The sequence below is a fragment of the Eschrichtius robustus genome, chromosome 5 (genome assembly GCF_028021215.1).
Source record: "Eschrichtius robustus isolate mEscRob2 chromosome 5, mEscRob2.pri, whole genome shotgun sequence".
Classification (NCBI taxonomy): Eukaryota; Metazoa; Chordata; class Mammalia; order Artiodactyla; family Eschrichtiidae; genus Eschrichtius; species Eschrichtius robustus.
In genome coordinates this window covers 144793628-144819434 of record NC_090828.1, presented here as the reverse complement: position 1 = coordinate 144819434, position 25807 = coordinate 144793628, and the positions used below count along the sequence as shown (strand labels likewise).

Here is a 25807-nt window from a genome sequence, read left to right as displayed (position 1 = left end):
AACCTCTGGGGAGGGCTGCCACTTTAATTGCTTACCTTCTAGAATCAGTGTTCACAATAGAACAGTCAGGAGACATTTCCTTAATGGAACGTGGATGAGAAATGTGCCATAGTACATGTTATGGAAAATTATTTAAAATGTGTCCTCATTTTTATTTCTTAAAACTCTTTCCTCATCGTTCATTCATTCTTTACACGTTCTCTGGGCATTTCTAGGTCTCTGATTCACTGCAGGCCCTGGAGGCACACATAGGAATAAGACACTACCTACCTATCTGTCCAGGGAGTGCGTGTGAGACTGTTTACTAATAACCACAAGTTTGTGTTTTGTCATTAAAAGGATAGGGATGTAGGGGTTCAGTGCTGTCAGTTCCTATTCTCACACACATGCACACTCATATATATAGTCATTTTGTCACAACGATGTATAATTTGGTGTTAGGTGCTAGGAAATAGGAAGGCTGCATGTCGACTTTCAGTGTTTAGGGAAATGATGTCCCCTGAGTAGACAGTGTCACTGCGCTTTTCTTTGTCATTATTCAGCATTTACAGCCGCTGCAGTCTGTTTGCTGTGTTCCTTCATATTTGAGAGTGCTGTTTTTTTGGGGGCAGGGTCCTTCATGACCTAATTTAGATCGGATTGTTCCTGATTTGGATCGTAACAGGAAGTGGTATGAACAGTTGGGATTTGTCTTGACACTTAGAATAGTGCTGCTTGTTAAAATGCAGAGTCTGATTCATAAATAATCTATGGAGACACTTTAAGACCATGAAAAGTATCCTGTTCCTCATCTAAATCTCCCCTTTAGCTTTAGCATCTTACTAATGATTCTTGCCTGAACCAGTCTTTACTCTGATAGTTGCAAAATGTTGGGGTTTTTTCCGCTTTCCCTCCCTGTACGTTTATCAGTCAGCCTTTGGTGTTCTGCTCTAAGCAGGAGCCCTCCTGTCTCCCTTTGTTTGTTTACTATTTACTATAGGTATGGATTCATGAATACCTTGTTTTTCAGTGGTTTGTTTTCATTACTGTCCTTAATTATTTTGGTGCTTAGATTGTCCCAGATTTAGGATTGTCTTCCATTTTGATTATTTAAAGGACTAGAAACTTGAATAATATTCTGAGAGACTTAAATATTATTATTATGGCCTATTAGTAATATCCAGGTTACCACCTTCAAGTCATATTATCTGGAGAAAAAGTGCTAAATGCAATTCTTTGCACGTGTACAGTGTTTGATTGTTTCCCGTGTGCTTTTGTGTACCACGTTACCCAGGACAGATGAATTTTATGAGGACTGAAGAGTACTTTTCTTCTACATTTTCAAATTCTCGTTTGATTTTCATGACAACCCTCTGATACAGACAAGGTTGACTCTACCTACTGATTTGTTCTCTCCCAGCTTAAGTTTAACAAGAGACTAATGACTGTATTAGCCCATGGGATTGGGGGGCAGTAGAAGCCACACACACTTGTGTGGTTTATGTATACATACCGTGATTTGCGTTCAGAATGTTACTTCTCAGGGGAATGTGTGTGCTTGTATTTGAATCAGTGCTAAGTGGTAGAGAGCCCCCTCTAATATTAGTGTGTCCTATAGAAATTACGTAGGAAAACCATTTCCCAGCTCTTTTGTCTCCTTGCCAAGCTACCTAAATGAAGCTGTCTTGGTTTTGTGTACGGGAGGGAACGTGTTCGTTCTTCCCTGTGCCTTACAGTTAGGTCGGGCTGGGGGACCCACCTGCAGTGGCTCCCTGCTTTCTCTAGGATAGATTTCTTCAGACAGCACTTTAGGCTCATTTTTAGGTGAACAATCTGTCTTTTGAGATGTAATGCTCTGTCACTTCCCCACCCCGTCCCTGCACTTCCATGTCACGTGACACCAGACCCGCCAGCACGCTTCATGCCTCTGTTGCTTTGCACGCCTTCCGTTATGCGTGGGAAGCTTCGCTCTCTCAGCCCCTCTGCTGAGTGAACTTGGACTCCATGTCGAAGCCTTTCTGGATCTTCTTTTCCCAGAGTTCATCATGCTTTCCATCAGACCTTGTAGCATCTTTATCACTGCATGTGGGCAGTTCTATTTCCATGCTTTGTTTATACCTCTTTCCTTAGGAGATTGCGTTTTCTAAGGGCAGAGATGCACAGCTTAGCACAGAGTAGTGTTTAAATGTTTTTTTTGGACAAAAACGAAGCCCACTGTAGAGCTTTCCGGTCGGTAGGTAGAGATGTATTAAAGGGTGTCTGTTGGTGTGTTTCCCAAGTCCCCGGTAAAAAACTTCCGACTGTAAGGTGTGAGCCTGCCAGAACTTGGCGTCATGGGCCCCGATTCCCCTTGTTGGAAGGTCTGTGTTGTGGCTTTTGTGTACTGGCAATGAACCCAAAGAGTTCGTGGAAGAGATTAAGAGGTTTGCAAGCCCCTCGGAGGTGGTTCTGGGAGAAGTATAATTGCTTTGTAAACAGTGGACGTCTGCTGAAGTTAGGGATGGCATGTACTGATGTCTACAGTTTCCGTGGAAACACATCAAAAAGTAAGATGGATTGATGGGTGGGTCAGGGGAGGCCCGATGACTGGGTTTGCGATAAAGCAAATGGAGTAACATGTTGATTGTAGAATCCAGGGCTGCGAATATGGGTTCACTGTGCAACTCTTCCTACTTTTCTGAAAACTTGGAACTTTTGCTAATAAAATGTTTGGGGAAGGGATAGCTGTGTTATTTTTTAAGAACATGTTTATGGGCGAGGCACATCTGTTATAAACATTAAATCATCGACGTGACTTCCTGAGCCTCACTGACTTGTTTTCTTCCTGGTATTTCTCCTCCTCTGTAGCCACCTCCTTCACATCTCAGTTCTCCCTGTAAGAACATCCCCTGACCTGCTCTGATCTAGATGTCCCTCCTCTGTGACCCCAGAGCCCTTGGATACTTCTGCCGTAGAATTTGTCAGCCATACTATAATCGTCGACTAATCTTCTGTAACTAATCACTGGACTTTGAGTCTCTGGAGTGCAAAGACTGTTTCTGGAATGCTTTCAGTACAAGTAACAATAGACTCAGAATGGTTTAAACAAATAGGGGTTTATCATCTCCGGTTACAGGAGTCTGGAGGTTGGCGTTTGCAGTTTCCGGGATTGGTCCAGGCTGACTCTCCTGCCTTGCCCCTCATCGTGTCAAGTGTTCTCGGGTTATACATACTGGAAAGAGCCACCATGGTTATTTCAGTTTTTGAGCTTTGAGCACAGATACTTTGGCAAATATCTGTGGATTTGTTGAACAGTCTTCAATCCATTTATTGTGGTTTCTTCTAGAGAAACTGACTTTGTGTTTTGAAAATAACAGCTCAGAGTTAGATGTCTACATGTGTTTGAAAGCACCCCTGCCCCTAATCTGGAAAAGGATTTCTCCATTTTCATACAACTATAATAATTCATGGAAGCAAGGCTGCTTCGGAGAAATCGTGTGATGGGTTGATGGTCTGGAGTTTCCAGCCTCAGGCACTGACCTCGGCCCTATGGTGAGCAGCTGTGGACCAGAAATTAGGCCCAAAGCAGCTTCACCTTCCTGAGCCTTTGGGGGAGGCCGGCTCCTCATCCCACTTACCCTATTTTAGTCACAATTCAAATGTGCTTAATTATCTAGTTAATTGCTTAGAACGCTTATTAAAAAGCATGTCATTAGAAAAGGGAGAGTGGACGGAGGGTCCAGCTTGAGGGGAGCCAGCAGACATGTGATCCCACCCAGAGCAGCCGGTCACACGACTGGTTTCCATAGTGATGATGGTCCTTGAATCATCCAGAAAAGCTATGAGTATGATCAGTCTTCACTGCTTAAGAAGACAGATAGCTATACTACGTGAAAAATAACATGCAAAACTACATAAATATGACCTCAGAAAGGTCTTAAATATAGGAATATATGGATTAAAATATAAGAATATACAGATTAAATTATGGGCAGGAAGTAACGCTGTAATAGCGAATATCTCTGGGTGACGGGATTTTTCTCTTTTTTTTTGAGATAGTTTTGTGTATTTTCTAAATTTTCTACTGAGCACCAAAGGGGGGTCAGAATATGTCACCCCAAAAGATGCCACTTTGACGTAAGGATTATTTTGAGCCGAAGGCAACTGAAAAGTAACAGACACAAAGAAAAGTTCTACCTTCCCGTCTCCACCAGGAAGGGCGGGGCGATCCTGAATCACCCAGAGGAGGCCCCCGGGGAATCGAGGTAACGCCCCTTCCTCACAGCCCGCACCCTGCGTCAGTTTCCCCCTCCCAGAAGTGCAAGGCCCCCTCCCTTGTCTTGTCACTTCCCTGCAACATCCGTTGTTCTTTGGTTAAGAGGCTCTGTGAGCCCGAGTCCCACCACCCCGTGGAGCCACCCCCACCGCGCTCTCCTGCGTGGATGCGAGATGCACCTGTTCAGAAGTCTCTGTTTGTTTTTCTCTCCATCTGTCTCTCGTCAGTCTGATTTTCAGGGCCCCGGCCGATGAACTAAGATGGGTTTGTTTTCCCTCCCCTGCATTGTTATTACTTTTCATTTTAAATACTTAAAAAAGGATTGTAGACCTTCAGAGTGATTCTTGTTCAACTCTTGGCCTCCTGATAATGCAGTTTCCCCACATTTTGCCTCTGCCTCTGTTAAAAATGATCAAATAATACTTTTTATAGTGACTGTCTGAAAAGTCCTCGTTACGGACGCCAACTCTCCTGGTGGTTGTTTCCTTAGGTGTTTCATAGGTCGGGGCTGTGGGTCCCTATTTGTGGGCTTTGGTTGTAGGAATCCTGAGCCGTCTTCACTGCGTCCCCCCGCAGAGGTTGTAGTCTAGCACCCTGAGCAGCCTGGGGTTACTTTCTGTGTCGCTTCCTGGCTTTGGGGGAGTGCTGCGGTCGCAGCTTCGGGGCACACTTTACTGCGGCCAGGGCTCAGGCGGACATGCTTCCGTGCTGTCCTCCCCTGTTGGTGCTGTAGGGGGGCAGGTACCGTCCCGGAATAGGTCTCTTTGGCATGTTAATAGTTTTAAGCTGGTTATTTTCCGGGAAACAGCAGGCGTAGAAGAAACTCTGAAAACCAAGTAGGAGTCACCTTTTTGTAAGAGACAGGGACATTTACCAGGGGAATCTCCACATGCAAGGGCGTCCCCCTCGCTGTACCAGGAACACGAGGACGACCGAATCTCTAGCAGCTCCTACGGGCGGAGAAGGTAAGGACTTCAAGAACCTTCCCCTTGTTTACCCGGCCTTCCCTGGTCACCTCTCATAACCGACTCTCCCCATCTTCAACATCCTCTTCTGCCGTTAGGCAAGGACGGGATCTAAGGTGAGGGCTTCGGCCGTTTGAACAAGGTACTCAGGTTGTCTGGGTCTCTCCCAGGTCCACATGTCACTGGACTTTGCTGGATTTTCTCCTGTTAATCTGTTTCATGTCAGTTTAATTCTTAGAGCAGAAAGAAGAGCCTGGAAGGGCAGAGGGAATGTCTTCCTCCTCAACAGTGGGCCGATGTTTTGCTCGTCCATTCTTTTTTTTTTTTTAATAAATTTATTTATTTATTTTATTTTTGGCTGCGTTGGGTCTTCTTCGTTGCTGGGCGTGGGCTTCTCATTGCGGTGGCTTCTCTTGTTGCGGAGCACGGGCTCAGTAGTTGTGGCTCGTGGGCTCAGTAGTTGTTGCACACGGGCTTCAGTAGTTGTGGCTCACGGCCTCTAGAGCTCAGGCTCAGTAGTTGTGGCGCACGGGCTTCATTGCTCCGCAGCATGTGGGATATCCTCCCGGACCAGGGCTCGAACCTGTGTCCCCTGCGTTGGCAGGCGGGTTCTTAACCACTGCGCCGCCAGGGAAGTCCTGCTCGTCCATTCTTTACCTGAAGGTGCATTCCTTCGAGGCTCTTGTTGTCTCTGAGGGACAGACCTGTGTGTGTGTTAAATCCTAAGTTACCCAGAGCAGCAACCACCTTAGGACCACAGAAATATCAGCTCTGATTTTTTTTCTCCCCAGCATTGGGATTTTTTTTTGAGCCCAGCTGTGCATTTCATAGAAGTTCTCAACCTTGGAGGTCTATTGTCATCACCTGGGAAGCTTTTAGATGTTCTCATGCCCAGGCTCCGATCCCAGGCATCCTAGACCAAACTCCATCAGAATCTCTGGGGAGGTTTTTAAAGCTCCCCAGGGCTCCCCTTGTGCCACCGAGGATGGGAACCACTGATTTAAAATGATGTTGTTTTCTGTTATGCAGTGGTGTGTGTGTGTGTATTTATTTTTTTTCTACTGGCGGTATTTTCAAGTTACTTTGTCAGAAATAGGTGCCCACCGTGTCTAATTAGAAAAAAAATTCTCTTAAAATGAGATAGGAAGGAAACCAGCCTTTTTAAGTTCCTGTTATATGCTAGGCACAGGGCTTCGATCTTTCACGTGTTATCTCATTTAATACTCAGAAAAATCCTGCAGGGTGGGTGGTGGTTTACTTGTGTCTGCAAATAAGAAAACTGGCTTAGAGAAACCGAATAACTAGTGTCCAGGTCCCGCATTTCACGAATGGCAGAGCCAGACTTGGGCCCGTGACATGCCCGAGCCCATGCCCTTTTTCCTTACGCTGTGGCATCTGTGAGAGAGATTTTCCATAAAAATCGTTTAAAATAAAAATTGGCACTTGGGTTATGCCGGAGCATATGGTAGTTCTATTTTCAGTTTTTTAAGGAACCTCCATACTGTTCTCCATAGTGGCTGCAACCACTTAACATTCCCACCAACAGTGTAGGAGGGTTCCCTTTTCTCCACACCCTCTGCAGCATTTATTGTTTGTAGAATTTTTGATGGCCGTTTCTGGCTGGTGTGAGGTGATACCTCATTGTAGTTTTAATTTGCATTTCTCTAATAATTAGTGATGTTGAGCATTTTTTCATGTGTTTGTTGGCCATCTGTATGTCTTCTTTGGAGAAAGGTCTAGTTAGGTCTTCTGCCCATTTTTGGACTGGGTTGGTTGTTTTTTTTTGATATTGAGTTGTATGAGCTGTTTGTAAATTTTGGAAATTAATCCCTTGTCGGTTGCTTCATTTTCATATATTTTCTCCCATTCTGTAAGGGAGAAAATTCTTTCTGTTTTGTTTATGGTTTCCTTTGCTGTGCAAAAGCTTGTCAGTTTAATTAGATGCCAAGTTTCAGGTACCTGTTAAATGTGTTTTTTCAGAATACTTTCTCTTCCCACACCGCCGAGGTTGCTCTGTTCTACTCACTTTATCTCACTCTGATGAGGCTAAACTGATTTTGACTAATAGATTGTTGTTTTGGAAAAGTCTGACTCATTTTAGTTCTTAATGTAAATCAACGTGGAATAAATAATTTAGTTGTCTTTCTTTTAACTGTCCTGTGTCGTGAAGGGATGCTGATTATTAAAAGCAGGTTTACTCACCCCTTTTCAGAGCCCCCCTTGGTCCCCTGGGAGGGCCGTGTGGGTGTGTTGCGGGGGCTGGGGGGGGGGAGTGAGGGCACAGAGACGCTGGGGCCCTGAGCGGCTCCCGTGGCACAGGTGGCGCGGGGTCGCTGCGTGCCTCGCCCGCCCCATGCGGCTCTGCTGAGGACCTGTGGGTTTGCTGGTGGACCGTCCTCCCCCCCACCTCCAGTGATGGGGCGTCGGGTGCGCACGCCCGTTTCTTCTCTCCGTCTCACCTTCCCTCGGGTCGGCTCAGCTCTGGTTTGTGGCTCGGCAGCGCTTGGGGGGCTTCATCTCTGCCTCGAGCCTGGAAGAATGACCTCTCTGGTGGAACGTCTGGGTTAGGCTTTTCTGGAGGGTTTTCATTTGATGTCCTTTGGGTGGAAACCAAACCGCCTCTGAGTCTGTCTTCTTCCTTGGCAGCTCTTCGTCCGGGTCCTCTGGCCGCGTTTCGCAGAAAACCAGCGGGATGGCTGCAAACAAGAGCAAGAGCCAGAGCTCCCTGGCCCTCCACAAGGTCATCATGGTCGGCAGCGGAGGGGTGGGCAAGTCGGCCCTGACCTTGCAGTTCATGTACGATGAGGTAAGACACGCCTCCCCGTCGGCCTGCTGTCGCCGCGTCCCTCCTCCAGCTGCGTCCCTGTGCCCGTTCCCTGGGGCTCATCGGGGTCATGGGGCAAGCTGTGCTACGGTGGCTTCTGAGTAGCTTTCCAGGGGGTTCCAGGCAGGGTAAGAGCTGCACTGCTGATGTTAGGCGAGTCGTTTCAGCTCAGGCAGGGACACGCGGGGTCCCTGCTCGCATCGTTTCCGTCATTATATTACGACAGGAGCTGGGGGCAGGTGTCGAAAGGGCGGGCCAGATGCTTAGCTGCGACAGCCAGCTCGTACAGGCACTGAAGGGGACAGCTGAGGCGGGCCAGATGCTTAGCTGCGACAGCCAGCTCGTACAGGCACTGAAGGGGACAGCTGAGCTGCCCTAAGAGCGCCATCTCTTCTCCTTGCTCCGGTTCCCCCGGTTCAAGCTAAAGCCCCAAGCTTGCATCACTTCCTGGGGGTAATGGCGCTGCTGCCGAGTCCAGCGCGACGGCACAGGCTTGACTCCTGTGGAAACAGGTGTCCCTGCTTGACGGCCGATGGCTGGTGGTGCAGCAGCGTGTCCAGACCAGAGCTGGAGCCTCGGGGCCTCTCGCTGGCACCCTGTTTGCGCGGCTCGTGCCTTCCAGAATTTGCGGCAGAGGACGCCGTCACCACGATCAGCTACGATGACCCTCTCTTTCCACCAGGCTCTGCCCCGTCCAGCTTCCTGCCACACAGGGTGTGCTGCAGTGGCCGCGACATTTTGGGATGTGGCCAAGGGAAGCCGACTTAAGGATGCAGTTAGCAGAGGCCGTGGCCTTGTGATGGGGGCGCAGGGAGGGCTGTGTCCAAGGCGCCCGGCACGGCAAGTGAGTGGGCAGCGGCTCCAAAGGCGGTGTCAGAGGCCGGTCTGGAAGGTTCTTCCAGGCCTTACGGCTCCTTACGGGGAAGACGGATACAGGGCCTAAATTTGCCATTAGTCCCCAAACCGTCCTTACTAGGAATGTCACCTAGTCGTGAAGCCGAAGAAACCTTGCTAAACCGTCATGAAAGAGAAACTCGGACCAGCTGTGCTAGAGGAAGGACTGAATTCTTTTTCAATTCTCTATAGGCAACATTGGCTCGGCCAAAAAGTGCGTCCGGGTTTTTCCAGACCATCTTGCAGTGCCCGGAACGAACTTTTTGGCCAACCCAGTGCTTCAGGATCCCTGGCATCTGACAAGATAGTTCAAACGCATACAGCCAACAGAGTAGGACGGTATTGCAGAGGTGTGTCAGCAGTTAACGAGCAAGACTGTTATTCTGCCGGATTTGGGGTGCGAGTGGTATTTGTAGTATTGCCGTGGAAGAAATCCCCACACGGACATCCGTCACCTCCCGTTTCCAGGAGTCTGGCCCGGCTGAGCGTGGTGCCGCCCAGGGTCTCAGGCTGTGGGGAGGGTGCCCGGCCTCCTGCGAGCCCGCGGGCTGCTGGCGGGTGCAGGACGGGGCCCTGGCTGCTGGAGGTCGCCCCCAGTTCTCCGCCGCGTGGCCCTTTCTGTAGACAGCTCTTCCCATGGCCGCTTGCTTCTCCCCGGCCAGCAGGGAAGTGTCTGGTAGCTAAGACGGATCCTTCCACACAGGAACGTGGTCACGGCGTCGTGTCATCACTCTGCTGTGTGCTGTTGGTTGCAAGCCAGCCTCAGGGCCTTGTGCGCTCAAGCGGAGAATGCCGTACAAGGGCGTGACCCATCGAGGGGCCCCCGAGGGTTGGGTTCACCAGAGTATTTGTGTATTTTAAAAACTGTGTAATGAACTATAATTTCTTTCCTCCTTCTAGATAATCATTTTTGTATTTACCATTATATGTGTACTCTTGTATTCTTTTCTTAGAAGAGGGCCCTGCAGTGAATAAGCTTAAGACCAAAACCAAAACCTCCAGACCATCTCCCCCTGGGTCACACCCCACTGCATCTTATCATGAGAAACTTTTTGTTTGTATGTTTCTGCATGACCAGTTTCTTTTTTTTTCTTTTTTAATTGAAGTATAGTATAGTTGATTTACAATGTTGTGCTAATTTCTGCTGTACAGCAAAGTGATTCAGTCATACATATGTATACATTCTTTTTTTATATTCTTTTCCATTACGGTTCATCACCGGATATTGAGTAGAGTTCCCTGTGCTCTACAGTAGGACCTTGCTGTTTATCCGTCCTATATACAATAGTTTACGTCTACTAATCCCAAACTCGAAGTCCATCCCTCCCCCACCCTCCCTCCCCCTTGGCAAGTCTGTTCTCTGTGTCCGCAAGGGTGTTTCTGTTTCATAGACACGCTCATTTGTGTCATATTTTAGATTCCACATAAGAGCGATATCATGTGGTATTTGTCTTTCTCTTTCTGACTGACTTCACTTAGTATGAGAACCTAGGTCCACCCATGTTGCTGCAGATGGCATTATTTCATTCTTTTTTATGGTTATTGTAAATAGTGCTGCTATGAACACAGGGGTGCATGTATCTTTTTGAACTAGAGTTTTCTCTGCATATATGCCCGGGAGTGGGATTGCTGGGTCATATGGCGGCTCTATTTTTAGTTTTTTAAGGAACCTCCGTACTGTTCTCCACAGTGGCTGCACCAGTCTACGCTCCCACCAACAGTGTAGGAGGGTTCCCGTTTCTCCACACCCTCTCCAGCATTTGTATACTTTTGTTTTGGAGGGTTGTTTTTCTTTATTTTATACTAGGGGCCAAAGTGGGGAAATCTAGCAGAATCTGTTTAATTTACACCAAACGTTTTTGCATAAAAGAAGAGAGGCAAGTTACAAAATCTGCCTTGGAAGTCTTTATTTGTTTTTCCTTAAAAATGTGATTTGCTTCCTAAAGATTCCTTATTTTCCTTCTATAACAGAGGCTGGGGAGGAAGCAACAGCGAGGAGAGGAATTAAAACGCGGGAGACGGGGTTAGAAGAGCAGGTGTTAACGGAGACGAGGGGGGGTTCTGTGTGTCCTCCCCCCACCGCTGAGTAACGGGCAGCGTCTGGGGACATTTGGGGCCGTCACAACGGGGGCGTGCGACTGGCCCCCAGTGGGTGGAGGCCGGGGTTGCTGCCGAACGTGCTGCAGGGCGCCGGAGGGCCCCACACGGGAGAGTCGTCCAGCCCGGAAGGTCTGTCGCGCTGCTGTCTGGGGGGCGGCCTGGCCGGAGTCACGTCAGGGGAGGGGCGCTGCTCTACCACGCGGTGACAGAGGGGCCCCGGGTGCCAAATCTGAGAGCACGTTCGGACCCCGAGCCCGACTCCGCCATGAGGTTGGAGCCGTCCTGCCCAGCCTGGTGGCTGACGCCGCAGGAGACCAGGGCAGTCTAGACGGCATGTTTCACTTTCCCTGCGTATGTTTCTGTGTGTACAGCAAGAGGGAGGGGAAGAGATGCGGCAGAATCAAGAGCTTTTTCTCTTCTTCCTAGTTTCTGCAGAGAACCAAGGGGAAGCTGTGCCTGGCCTTAGTCTGTTTCCCCCTGGCTAACGTATGTGGGGACCAGAAAGCAGCAGTTGTTGAAGGAACGGTAAAATAAAAGCACAGCAGCAGAAGAAGAGATGGAGTGCTTGCGTCCATCCCCCTAACAGTGCTGCCTGCTAGAACCTTCTGTGATGCAGGGCGTGTTCTGTATCTGTGCTGTCCAACACCTGTGGCCGCTGAGCCCCTGCTGCCCGGCTAGTGGCTGCGAGGTTGAAGGGTCTGCCTCTAGAATCACAGTTTCGGAGCTTGAAGAGACCTTAGGGGTGACGGCCAAGCCCGGCTGATCGCAGACTCCCCCGGGGCTCCTTTGCCAAATCCCTCTGGAGCTGGAGCCGGGTCGTGCTTTTCCTGAAGCTCTGCCAGCAGTTCCGAGGAGCGGCCAGGAGTGGCTCCCCCTGTCCGGGAGGCCAGAGAAAAGGAAACTGAGGCCCGTGCTCGGAGATGCAGGTCGGCTGACGCCTCCCGAGCCATTCGGACCCTTTGTTCTTGGTCCAGTGCTTTGCCCTTCGTTTAAAAAAAACTTTTAGCTTCTGTGGTGGAATTTCCAGGAAAGCTGGATCACGGAAGCAGCCACAGCCTCGGAAGTCTTTATTTTTGTCTAAGTTCTGACTTGGAAAGATGGGCAGGGACTGCAGTGAGGCAGAGGGAGAGCTTGCCCTTGCGACCCCTGGCCGGACGCACTCGAAGACTTCTTAGCTGCCTGCCTGTGCCGGTGAGGTGAGGCTGGCCGCGGGCCGGTTCGGGCGGCAGCCACGCTCGCAAGCAAGGCGTGAGAGGCTGCGCTTAGACCGCGTGTCTGGGCGTCTGCGGCGGGGTCACGGCAGCCCTGCAAGCCAGCGCGGTGGCTCCTGCTAGCAGGGAATGGAGACGTCAAGGCTGTGATCTAAGCTCCCACAGTGAGCGCCCTTCCCCGGTGCGGACGCCCCTCCCCGCTGCCGTATGCGGGACGTTCTGACTTCCAGCGTCAAAGGAGCGGGTGGGACTCTTGCTGCTTCATCCTTGGAAGTGCAGGAACAGGCAACCGAGGTGCTTTAGGGTGTATGCAGACGTTCGCACTGGGTGTTGGGGTGGTTTTCTTGGGGGGGGTCATGTATTTGTCTCTCTGGAAGGACATTAACAGGAGGACACTGCTGTGAAGCATAGGCAAATTTTCATCTTTTCTCTATTTTAAGATTGTTATATGAATGTAAGAGACTCTTGAGTTTTATTTATTTTTCAAATTAATTAATTCATGTATTTTTGGCTGCGTTGGGTCTCCGTTGCTGCGCGTGGGCTTTCTCTAGTTGCGGTGAGCGGGGGCTACTCTTCGTTGCCCTGCGGGGGCTTCTCATTGCAGTGGCTCCTCTTGTTGCGGAGCACGGGCTCTAGGCACGTGGGCTCAGTAGTTGTGGCTCGTGGGCTCTAGAGCGCAGGCTCAGTAGTTGTGGTGCACGGGCTTAGCTGCTCCGTGGCATGTGGGAACTTCCTGGACCAGGGCTCGAACCCGTGTCGCCTGCATTGGCAGACGGATTCTTAATCACTGCGCCACCAGGGAAGTACCCTCTTTAGTTTTAGTATTAGGTTATCTTTAGATTTAAAATCATTTGAATTAGTAGCTATTGATTGACAACACAAGGTCCTTTAAAGGGTCCATAAGTTCATATCGATATTTTCAACTCGATTTTTAAATTTTTTAAAAATTTAAATGCTAGCTTTATGAGGAATTCACGCACCATGAAATTCACCCTTTTAAAGTGAACCATTCAGTGATTTTTAGTGTATTCACGCAGATGTGCGGCCATCACCACAATGCAATCGTAGAACATTTGTATCACCCCAAAAAGAAGAGCCCTGCACGGCAGCAGCCGTTCCTCATTAGCACCTCCCCCCACCGGCCCCGGGCCTGGCAACTGCTTTCTGTTTTCTGTGGATGTGCTGTTTGGACATTTTACATACGTGGAATCAGACAGTGTGTGACCTTTATGTCTGGCTTCTCTCACTGAGCATCACGTTTTTTTTTTGTTTTTTGTTTTTTTAAAATTTTTATTTATTTATTTATTTAGTTTTGGCTGTGTTGGGTCTTCGTTTCTGTGCGAGGGCTTTCTCTAGTTGTGGCAAGTGGGGGCCACTCTTCATTGCGGTGCGCAGGCCTCTCACCGTCGCGGCCTCTCGTTGCGGAGCACAGGCTCCAGGCGCGCAGGCTCAGCAATTAGAGCATCACGTTTTGAAAGTTCATCCATGTTATAGCTGTGTCAGTGCTTCATGCTTTTAAAAAAATTGAGCTGTAACTCACATACCATAAAATTGAGCCTTGTAAGTGTACAATTCAGTGGTTTTTAGTATATTCACAGAATTGTGCAGCCATCACCACTACTTCCAGAACATTCTCATCCCCCAGAAAGACACCCCTCACCCACTGGCGGTCCCTCTCCACCCCCTTCCCCCAGCCACCACGAATCTGCTTTCTGTTTCCATAGATTCGTCTCTTCTGGATGTTTCATGTAAATAGACTCATATATTATGTGATATTTTGTGTCTGGCTTCTTTTACCAACCATAATTTGTCAAGGTTCATCCACGTTGTAGCATGAATCCGTACTTCCTTACTTTTTACGACTGAATCATACTCCAGTGTCTGGATATGTCACGTTTCCTGTATCCATTTGTCAACTGATAGATATTTGGATTGTTTCTACCTTTGGCCATAATGAGCAATGTTGCTGTGAACATTCATCTACAAGTTTTTGTGTAGACATGTCAGATTCTCTTGGGTGTGTACCTAAGTGAGAAATTTCCTGGATTATATGGTAACTCTGTGTTTAACTTTTTGGGAACTACACAAAAGGCCGTGTTTCCATGGCAGCTGCACCGTTTTACAACGTATGACAGGTCTAGTTTCTCCGCAATCTCGCCAATGCTTGTTATTGTCTATCTTTTTGATTACAGCATCCTAATGGGTGTAAAACGGCATCTCATGGTTTTGATTGGCATTTGCCTAATGACTAGTGACGTTGAGCATCTTTTCATGTGCTTATTGGCCATTTGTATATCTTCTTTGGAGAAATGTCTGTTCAGATCCTTTGTCTATTTTTTCTTCATTTGTTTTTTTCTTTGCCTATTTTTAAATTGGCATTTAATTTCATTTAATTTTAAAATTGTCTTTTTATTGTTGAGTTTTAAGAGTTATTTATATATTCTGGGTACAAGTTCCTTATTAGATACATGCTTTTCAGATATTTTCTGCTATTCTGTGGATTGTCTTTTGACTTTCTTGGTGGTGTCCTTTGAGGCATGAAATTTTTAAATTTTGATAAAGTCCAGTTTATTTTTTCCTTTTGTTGCTTGTGCTTTTGGTGTCATATCTAAGAATGCATTGCTAAATCCAGGGTCATGAAGATTTCCGCCTTACGTTTCCTTCTAAGAGTTTATAGTTTCAGCTCTTGCATTTAAGTCTTTGATCCATTTTGAGTTAATTTTCGTATGTGATGTGAAGTAGGGATCCAACTTCATTCTTTCACATGTGGAGATATCCAGTTATACCAGCATGAATTCAAGTTTAATAGTACATTGCTATCATTAACTTTTTTTCCTGAATATCTCGACTTATACTATCATTAAAATAATTACTTATTTTATGTATAATGCAATATAAAGAAAATAGTTTTGAAATATTCATATCATTGCTACTAAATAATATAACCACTGAGGGAAGTTTAACATTTCTTTGAATTTTTTTGTCCTTAGTCTCTTTTAATGGGATGTATTCTATCCAAATATTCTTTTTTAAAGTCTCTTGAATTAATTCTTTCTCTGTCGGGTTACATTACCAATCTAATATTCATTTACATTCACTTGCTTCAGTTTTCCTGTTTAACAGCTTTTAAATTGGTTTTGTTTTGTCTTCCCAGGGTGTGTTTTCCCTCATTTTTTGTAGCTGCATAGCATTGCATTCTGTGGATCCCTGTCCTGGGCATTTGGGTGCTTTTTCATCTTTTGCTGCTACACGTGGTGCCACAGTGGATAACCTTGTATGTTGCTGTGCAGGTGTGTCTGTAGATTAGATTCCTAGGGGGAGGACTGCTTCTCTCACTCGATTAGGTGTCGCCATGTTGGTCTCCGTACAGACTGTACTGCTGTCTCCTGCCATTAGCAATGTGCAAGAGGTGTGTTGTCACACTTTGGGACTTTTGCCAGTCTGGTAGGTGAAAAATGGTATCTCCACGTAGTTACCATTTTCTTTATTAGTGAGGATGAACATCTTTTCATATGTTTAACATCATATGTGTTTATTTTTCTGTGAATTGTTTATGTCTGTTGCCACTTTTTCCCATCGGCTTGTTGATCTTTTTTCCCTCCCTGTTTCTAGTTAATATATAGTTCTCTATGATATGGGTTTAAATACTTTTTCCCTGCTCGTCATTTGTCTTTGTTTATAGTGTGTTGTGTCATACAGAAGTTTTAAAACTTTTAATGTAGTCTAATTTATCAATTTTTTCTTACATGGCTTCTGGATTTTGAGTCATAGTTAAAAAGGCCTTCCCTACTTCAAGGTAATAAAGGGATTTCACCCATGTTTTCTTCTAGTACTTGAGGGTTTTATTTTTAACATTTAATCTTTGACCCATTTGGAGATTTTCATGTTGTATTTTTATTTAAGCCTCTGAGTACCTCTTGACCAGTTACTTTTCAGAGGAGTTTTATAATTCTGTTGATTATGAATAAGAGCTCCTGTTTCTTACCCTTGCCAGTGTTTAACTGTAATTTTATACTGACAAGAATATTGCCAAGCGTTCTGCTCTCTGCTTGGTCTCTTCTCATCTGTAAAATGGGAATATCTGTTCTTATTGTTTAAAAACAAAATAACAAATGGTGGAATTGGAAGCAACAAAGAAGTACTACCTAAGGAGTTATCTCTATCCTTAGTGCCTTACACGTGGTGTGATAATTATCAGCACTCAGTAAAGCCTCAGTTGATGATAAGCAAAGCACCCATATATTGAAATTTATTTTTTGGCAGCTCTTCTTTCTCTTAGAACTTGGTTAACTACTAATCGTGTCGTCTATTTGCTCAGTTCGTGGAGGACTATGAACCTACCAAGGCTGACAGTTACAGGAAGAAAGTGGTCCTGGACGGGGAGGAAGTCCAGATAGACATCCTGGACACGGCCGGACAGGAGGACTACGCGGCCATTCGCGACAACTACTTCCGGAGCGGGGAGGGCTTCCTCCTTGTGTTCTCCATCACTGAGCACGAGTCATTCACAGCGACTGCCGAGTTCAGGTGCGTCCCAGGGGGCCCTCTGCCTTCTGTTCTTGGCAGCCTTGGAAGGAGGTTGGGGCTGAGCGGAGTACGTCTCGGGACGAAATCTCTCTGAAGAGCTTGCTGGGGCTTTCTGGATCTTGGCACTTTACAGCTCGTCATTTGTTATGCTCTCTTTGGGCTTCTTAGGTTTGTAACTTCCACATATAAATGATCTTAAGGATCTGTTGTTCCTAGAGAGGACGAAGCCATTCCATACAGTCAAGAGCCGGTGGTTTTGTTTTCATGTAAATCCCGGGAGACAGGGGTTGTTAAGCGTTAACTATCTTTATCTTTTTCCCAATTTTGCTAGAAAAGCAACAGTTCTGCTCTACTTTGAGGCTTCTGAAACCTCAGATGTCGGGAGAGTGGACGCCTTGGGTCAGAGTGACCGTGTGCTGCTCCCTTGGGGACATTAGCTCAGTGGGGCAGAAAGCACCGGCTTCAGGGTCACATAGACCTGGGGGGTCTGAGTCCCCACCCTGTCACAGTACTGTGACCCAGGGCAAGTGTCCTTAGCGTTCTGTCTCTTTACCTGAAAATGCTCGTGTTGATGAGATGAAATAAAATGACGCGTTAGACTTAGATTTCCTAAGGAGAGCCCTTCATGGTGTGGCGGCCCCAGGCCCTTCTCACTGTGTGGGCACAAGGTGATGCTCCCAGGGGGTCTAGCGGGAAGGGTCTCTCTTCCCCATCCCTGTCCCAGCTCCCTTACACACTTGTGCGTTTTCATCCCCCTCCTTATAAACAGATCCATCCAGGTGACTTTTTGTTTATTTTTTGGCCACACTGCGTGGTGTGCGGGATCTTAGATCCCCAACCAGGGATCCAACCCATGCAGTGAGAGTGCCGAGTCCCAAGCGCTGGACCGCCAGGGAAGTCCCCAGGTGACTTTTTATTCTAAGAACCAGAACTAGAGTCTAATAGGGAACTAAAAAGGAAGGAAACAACCAGTAATCTTTTCTCATCCTTTAGCAAGTTCTGGTCAGAAGTGAAGGTCATCAGCCGAAGGTGAGAACGAGGAAGGTAAACATCCCCCCGAGATGTGGAAGGAGCATCAGTGGGCGGTGGGGGGGGGGTGGGCAGCGCTCAGGAGCGGCCTCTGGGGAGACGGGCAGAGCAAGGCGAGAGGAGTCAGGCGGAGCCTCAGTTGTTGTCTTGGTGGCCCCAAGCCTCCGGGGGGCGGATGACGCAGTTCTCGGCAACTGTGGCGTGTGTGTTGTGAGCTGTTAACCGGCTAGGAATCCCTGTGAGAAACCCTGTTACTTGTAGCTCTTCCTGCTGTACCGAGAAGCTTCTGTAAGTGGCTATAGTCCACGTGTTCACAGTTGGCTTTGCATCAACACGATCCTGCTGTGATGCCTTCTTGAGGACCGAACAGGACGGATGCACTCACCGCCCTATTTTCTTCCCTTTCCTGAGCCTTGGGTTTCCCATCGGCCCGTGAGTCACCATAAAGGAAGCGCTGGCTGTGCCCCCAGTCACTGCACACACACACACACACACACACACACACACACACACACACACACACACACACACACACACACACACACACACACACACACACACACACACACACACACACACACTCGTGTCTCCTTACTTCCTCCTGGGAGGAGGGTTTTGGTTGTTATGAAAGAAGAGAAAGGACAGGTGATGACCTAAAAGAAAAAGGAAGGGGAAGTTCGTGCTTGTGGCTTGAACTCTGGGCAGTTCGATAAAAGCCCCAGGCCGCCCCGGTTTCCCACGGCGCTGGAAGCAGACGGATGTGGGTAGATCCTCGGAGCCCTTACGCTTAAACTCAGTTGCTTCATGCCTGTTAGCAGTTTTAAAACAGCATTTCTGCACTTATCTTCCAAACGGAAAGGCTCCAACATAAAACAAAATGTCAATACACCCTCTCTTCCTTGAAACCTTTAGGCTTGTTACAAGAGACCAGAGCTTGGTACTCCTGTTTCTCGTTCAATATGTTTATCGATGAGGTGATTAGTCACGCCTCTGCAAGACTAATGAGCCAGAATGTGATCAGTTTTTACTGTTCACCATGTTTACTGATCACTAACTTCTAAGCATAGCGCGCGCTCTTTGACCCCTGTGAAATGCAGGGTGTGGCAAAGCTCCTCAGAGACAGGTTTCAAGCATCTGCTTATTTTTCATTTTGCTTAAAGGCGGGGATAAATCAGGAGCTTGGGATTAACAGACACACAGTCTGCATACAAAGTAGAGAACCAACAAGGACCTGCTGTACAGCACAGCCAACTCTATTCGCTATCTTGTAATAACCGATAAGGGAGAAGAATCTGAAAAAGAAGGGATACATGTATATGTGTAACTGAGTCGCTGTGCTGCACACCTGAAACTAACATGACACTGTAAGTCCACTAGACCCCAACTGTAAAAAATTGATATCTGGTAGTGAAACCGACTGTATGGGAAAAAATTTAAACGTTTTTATTATTATGAAATGTCATCCCGTATTATGTAAAAGTGCAGATCCCCACCAAATATGTTTTTGAAGGGGTCTCTTTTGGGAATGTGTGGGAATACAGAAGTAGGCAGGTTCCCCCTGGTTCAAAATAATGGAAGCGGAATATTTAATTTCTTGAATACTCTGTTTTTCCAAAATGATTTTAGGTAGCTGATTATTTTTAGTAGAGGTAAACTTTAATGTGCTACAGGTAGTTATTTTAGAGAAGATGTTTTGGAAGTACTTTTCCATAGACCTTGTAGTATTTCATTTTTTCCCCCCCCACTTTGTAGTAGAAAAATAATGCACGTTGAAGTAGGGCTCCTGCCTCACAGACCTGGGCAGGGGCAGGGTGCACAGATGCAGACACAGTTGAAGCAGGAGTGGCAGAAAACCATACTTACCTTTACTGTGAGCGTCCCTCTAATGTTGCTTTGCTTTTCTGTAATATTCTACTTGACTGAGGAAAAAGAATCATCGGTTTTTGTCCCACTGCATTGATTTCACGGTCTGCTAACAGACCATAAGAAAACCCCTGGGTTTCATGGCTTTTATTCTCACAAAGAAATCAGACTTTTTTTTTTCCCCAGGGGCATTATTAAGCGTTTTGTATATGAAGATACTTCTTTCATCTGGTTTCTACCACAGAGGGTCCCAGGTTTCTCCTTTGTTTTGTTTTTTGGCCGAAGCATAAATTGGGGATGTTGTTGAAATGCAGAACCCTGGGCTCCTGCCCAAGTATCTGCTCCTGGGCCCAGAAACCTGCGTTGTTTTTTTTTTTTTTTTTTAAGAACTTTTCTCCCGTTTTACTGTTCATTATATTTATTGATTTTTTGGCCACACCGCGCGGCCTGCGGGATCGTAGTTCCCCCACCGGGGATGGAACCCGGACCCCCTGCATTGGGAGCGCGGAGGCCTAACCGCTGGACCGGCGCGAGGGAAGCCCCCAGACCCGCGTCGGTAGTGGGCGCCCGGGTCCCCGGGGCGCAGCAAGCTGGGAGCAGAGCCGGCAGGCGCTGGCTGGCCACGGGCGGGAGGGGCGCTCCCTGGGGACGGGCCTGGGCCAGCGGCCCGCCTGTGGGGGGGACCGGCGCCCGGCCTGGCCTGCTCAGCCGCCTTCTTCTTGACCTGTCGCCCAGGGAACAGATCCTCCGCGTTAAGGCGGAAGAAGATAAAGTCCCGCTGCTGGTTGCGGGGAACAAGTCCGACCTGCAGGAGCGGAGGCAGGTGCCACTGGAGGAGGCCAGGGCCAAGGCCGAGGAGTGGGGCGTGCAGTACGTGGAGACCTCGGCCAAGACGCGGGCCAACGTGGACAAGGTGGGCCCCGCTCCCCAACTGCCGGTCCTGGGGAGCTGGGGGGGCGCCTCCCGGGGGTCCGGGCGTCCGCACGAGCGGCTCGGGGAGGGTGCGGCCCCCCGGAGCCGGGTCAGGTGCGCGCCGTCGGGCGGGCGAGGCGCGGCCTCCGCAGACGCTGCCCTCTCGGCCTCCGCGGCCCGTGTCCCCCAGGGGCGGGGCCGGCGCCTCAGGGGGCCCTTGACTTTGCCCTCGCTGGCGGGTTGGGTAGATTTGTTCTCTTCACCTCCCTGGCCACCGGCAGGGCCAAGGGGTCCAGCCTTTATAACTTCGTCTCTGCGTCCAGGGATCCCTCCCCTCTTCCCCAGCCCCAGCGTAGTTTTTCGTTCAAATCTCTTGAGGCGAAGGAAAGGATGACCTTGACAGTGATGAACGCCGACGGTTTGAAAACCCACCTTCCAGTGATTGCGATTGTGAGGCCTTCTTTTAAAAAGCTGGAGTTCACAGCGGTGGCCCCAGAGCTAAAATCGACCACCTAAAAGCTGAGGTCCTCTCTCTGCCGTCACGGCCTGGGTTCCCGTAAGGCCGATGCGCGTCACTTTGCAGCCACGCCGTGGACTCGTCTGCTCCGTCTGTGCAGCACCTGAATCCCTCACATCCCTCCTCCTTTCTCCTTTGCTTCTCACCTGAGGAGGAAGGGATTTGAAACCAGGTGTCACTTCAGCTTGCAGGGTTGCTGGAAGGACGCTGGTGTTGGAAGGCGCCCGCTTTGGAAGCCTCTCCAACGACGTCAGTCTGTTAAGCTGCATCTGCCGTGCGAAGCAGGTTCCCACGGCAGCTCCTTTTTCTCTGATTGTTATCTCAGCTCTTACGTTGATTCTTGAGCATTTCCAAATCTTTCCGTTTCTATCAAATTGTTTTCTAGCTGTAGAATTAGAAAACACACAGGAAGTCCAGTCACGCACTTCATTTTTTAAAAATCAGGAAGACTTTCCGGGCTTGGAACTGCCGACCTGGGGGGCGGGAGCTGTCACTCCGGCTTGTCACCTCCCCTTCCTGGCCGGGACCGGCCCGACCTGCCAAACGGGAACCAGCAGAAGCTGAGGCCAGGCAGCGTTGTGTTCACTGTGAACAGTTCCCAGGAAAGGAGGTTGTCGATGAGACTGGCGATGAACAGCTTGGGCATCATTTGAAGCTGGACACACGCCCTTCCCCTCCCTCCGCCTGCCTTCTGCTGCTAGGACAAGGAAAAACCGGCGACATTCGAAGCTGTTCAAGGCCCCTGTTATGGGGGAGGGGGCGCTTTCCTGAGAGGCTGGAGGAAAGGGGTGCTTAGGTCAGCCTGATGCAGTCGGGGGGGTCCTTTCCTGCGCCCTGAGCTAGTGGTGAGGGCTCGTGGAGTCCCCCACTCAGAAAGCTCAGTCTCGCCTTCCTCTAGAAAGTAACAGGAGCCTGTTCTGCGCAAACGTCCGAAGGTCAGAGGCTACGCTCAATCTCACACTTTCCGTCTTCTCTGTGAGAAATCGCAAATCTTTCTTTGTAGGAGGCGTATTTCGGCTGCTGGCATGTAGTCAGTACCCGGGCATGGTTGCTGGTAGCAGAGGGCAAAACCCAGACCACTGTGACAACTGATAGCACGCTGGCATTCAAAGGACACGTCTCATCAGCTCTTGATGAGGCCCCTTGCAGCTGGCATCACGGGAGTGGGGCAGGGAGGGGCAGACGTGGGGAGGGTGGCACCCCCCTCCGCCCCCCGCGTCGGGGGCCCCGTCGTTTGTTCAAGCTGCATCCCCTCCTCCTCCCCGCCCACCGCGTCCCCCAGTCTGCCGTCGGAGTCAGGCTGCGAAGCCGCCCTGCGTGATGGCACTCGTGCCTGTAGGGTCAGGGGAGGACTCACCAGCTCGGTGGAATGTGGCAGGGCCCCGAGGCACTCTCCTCCCTTCCCTGTCCCGGTGGTTGGAAGCCAGGACGCCTGCTGACTGTCGTCACTCTCGGTGTCTGTAAGTTTCACAAACTGTTGTCGGTCTGTCCTGTGATGTTTCATCCTTCATCACACTTATCCCCAGAACAGGTTTCATCAGTGTGAAATAAGCTGCTGAATCGTAGTAACGGTATGACGCTGCTGCCCTTAGCTTGACCCATTATATGATGTGAGCAGAGAGGTTTCCTTTGTGGAATTAGAATACGTTTCTAATGTTAGTTCTCATCTGCTCTAGACCTTTTGTTTTTTGGGTTTTTTTAAAAATTAATTAATTTTTATTTTTGGCTGCGTTGGGTCTTCGTTGCGGTGCGTGGGCTTCTCATTGCGGTGGCTTCTCTTGTTGTGGAGCGTGGGCTCTAGGCGTGTGGGCTTTGGTAGTTGTGGCACGCGGGCTTAGTTGCTCTGTGGCATGTGGGATCTTCCCGGACCAGGGCTTGAACCCGGGTCCCCTGCATTGGCAGGCGGACTCTTAACCACCACGCCACCAGGGACGCCCTAGACCTTTTTTTTTTTTTTTTTTTAATATATTTTTCTTAATCATATTTGCTTATTTATTTATTTATTTATGGCTGTGTTGGGTCTTCGTTTCTGTGCGAGGGCCCTCTCTAGTTGCGGCAAGTGGGGGCCACTCTTCATCGCGGTGCGCGGGGCCTCTCACTATCGTGGCCTCTCTTGTTGCGGAGCACAGGCTCCAGATGCGCAGGCTCAGCAGTTGTGGCTCACAGGCCCAGTTGCTCCGCGGCATGTGGGATCTTCCCAGACCAGGGCTCGAACCCCTGTCCCCTGCATTGGCAGGCAGACTCTCAACCACTGTGCCACCAGGGAAGCCCGACCTTTTGTTTTTGATGGCCCGTGGTTTTTAAGAATACATTTGGCTTTATATATACTTTAAACTGTAACTACATATCCTGCTTGGTCGAATTGCTTCATTAAATCATTAAATGGCTTTTTCTTCCTTGTTCTTTTCACCCCTTCCTCCCCACCCCAGGTGTTCTTTGACCTCATGAGAGAAATCAGAGCAAAGAAGATGTCAGAAAACAAAGACAAGAATGGCAAGAAAAGCAGCAAGAACAAGAAAAGTTTTAAAGAAAGATGTTGCTTACTGTGAAGGCCGAGGTGCTGGACCAAGTCGGTCGCCACTAAGGAGAGAGGGCAGGTTCCTCAAGCCAAGACTCCAGTCGACCTCTCGGCCTGTTCCCTGCTCTCCCCAACCTCATTCACACACGCTTCTATAAATGGGGAAAATATTTGTGAACCGGTGGCTGGCAGAAGAAATAAGCCCTTGACTGTGCAGTGGGACGGCTCCTCTGTCGGGAGGTTTCAGAGTTTCCTCCTTCTCCTTCCTAAAATAAGCCATGTATGTAGTGCTACAGGCAGGCGTTAGCCAAGTGTTAATTAAGAAGGACTGTCCTAGCTTCTTATTTTTTCCCCAGTTTTGTAACATTAGCGTCTTTCGTTTTGAAATAAAAGTGTCTTGTTTTATTAGCTCTTGGGAGGCGAGGGTGGGGTGAGGCTCCCCCCACCCTTGTCAGCTCAACAGTAGTTCTCAGAAACATCCACTAGGTTCTAATGACGCTGGAAAATTCGGAGATTGTTTTGGGTCTCTTGGCCATACCCTGTGGATCTGAAGCAGAGCTAAAAAAACAAAGTTGAATGGGGCCAAACAGATCAACACCAAGCTCAGAAATCCTTCTCAATATGAAATACGAAGGTTGTGCTCTTCATAGTTAAATAGCAGCCAGTTACGGTCTGTGTTGGCTGGCTGCTTTTCTCCTGTGGCATCCTGATTTCTGTGTAGGAGCTTCGTTTTTAATAAGCGACATGAAGACTCAAGAGCAATATACTGTATAAATGATATACTTTTCTAATCAGAATTTTTAAAAGAAGTCCTTTGGCTAAATCCTCTCCTAATTGCCACTCGTAGGGTCAGGCCCCTCCTTCTCCACCTGTAACCCATGCTCTGTCCTGACCCGCTCCTCCCTGCAGAGGTTGAGAGGACCTTTTCTTTTGTTTCTTTCAGTGTAGCCCAAGTTCTTCTGAAGAACGTGATGACTTAAGATTGTGTTCTAAAATCATGAAGCCAGAGCCTGTGCCAGACACCTGCTACCTCTCATAGAATTGCTCAGTAAATTCAGAAGAAGTGGAGAAGCCACTGCCCCTTTACCTCTGAGAATTGGCTGCTGTTTCTAATATAAATTTGTTTCTGAGACAGCCATCTAGTTAGTTAGAAAAAGATTTTTATGGATGAGATATTGTCTTTCTTGTATCAATATTCTGAATTCAGCAGTCAGAAAATTTTTCATGAGGAAAGGAGGACAGCGATAAAAACCTAGTACTCAGCATATTTTTTCCCCATTTTTCAGAAGTGATATTTCACGTATAGGTGCCAAAAGTGAATTGGGGTGGGGAGAACGGGAACCCTTGGAATTTATGGTTATTACAGAAATTGTAGAAATTATGATCTGACTGGAAAACAAACAATCTTGTATCACCTCCCAAAGAATCATGGGCTTTTTTTCAATTAAAAAACAAATTTACAGTTTTTCAGAATTTCAGCCTTCTTATTTTATCCTTTTGTCATACATGTGAAACGTAAGTATTAAAGAAATGAACAGGCATTCATTATCGTTCTTGTTAGATGTTCTGCAAACTTTTATTTCAATTAATTTTTTGAATTGGGCTGGGGAAATAAATTTATAAGTATAAACAGTAATTGTAACTTCATCTTTCCTTTGGAAGAGAGAGACGACTACTCTTCTTAAAATTTAAAAAGTTGAAGGTAATCACACTCTTGCATTTTTTGAAACAACCTTTTTCTTGTCCTCCTAGTTCGCCACCTGTTTGATATATCAGTTCTGGTCAAGAGTAGGTAGGTTTGGAATACATACAAATAAATTAAGGATGGTATGAATTGTTCCATGCTATGGAAGTTATTCTTAGTATATGCCATTAGTGTATTTCTGAAATTATATTTAACTGGATAGCAATCAGAAATGGATCTTCCTGACAAAATGATTTATAGAGATGAGATTCTTTTCCGTAGAAAAATAAGGAAGCAATGTTCTTTATAAATTTGAAACATACTACCTTGCTAAATGACTAGATATTGTGTCCATAGCCTAGCATTATTTTTCCGAAGTCTTCCTTCTAGAAATATTTGAGCACCTACTTGGTGTCAGGCTCTATTCCAAGTGCTGGGATATTGTGTTGAACAAGATAGGCCAGAGCTCTATTCTCCTGGAGCTTATGCTTTAGTGAGGAAAGAGACAAATAATTGAAAATATCATAGC

The 25807-nt window shown here is 47.8% G+C and overlaps 1 protein-coding gene across 6 annotated transcripts in view; it reads left to right on the top strand.

Annotated features, from left to right (window-relative positions):
• The window catches only part of RALB (RAS like proto-oncogene B), a 66835-nt gene extending 41776 nt beyond the window's left edge, over positions 1-25059 (top strand). For 4 of the 6 annotated variants that reach the window (XM_068545377.1, XM_068545378.1, XM_068545380.1 and 1 more), the window contains 4 exons: positions 7846-8005; positions 16547-16755; positions 20383-20560; positions 23506-25059. In XM_068545377.1, the coding sequence (XP_068401478.1) occupies positions 7846-8005; positions 16547-16755; positions 20383-20560; positions 23506-23625 (667 nt within the window). In that variant the 3' untranslated portion in view covers positions 23626-25059. Of the gene's footprint in view, positions 1-5042; positions 5200-7845; positions 8006-16546; positions 16756-20382; positions 20561-23505 lie in introns of all 6 variants that reach the window. The other 2 variants (XM_068545375.1, XM_068545379.1) reach the window with 2 other exon arrangements.
• The last annotated feature ends 748 nt before the right edge of the window (positions 25060-25807 follow it).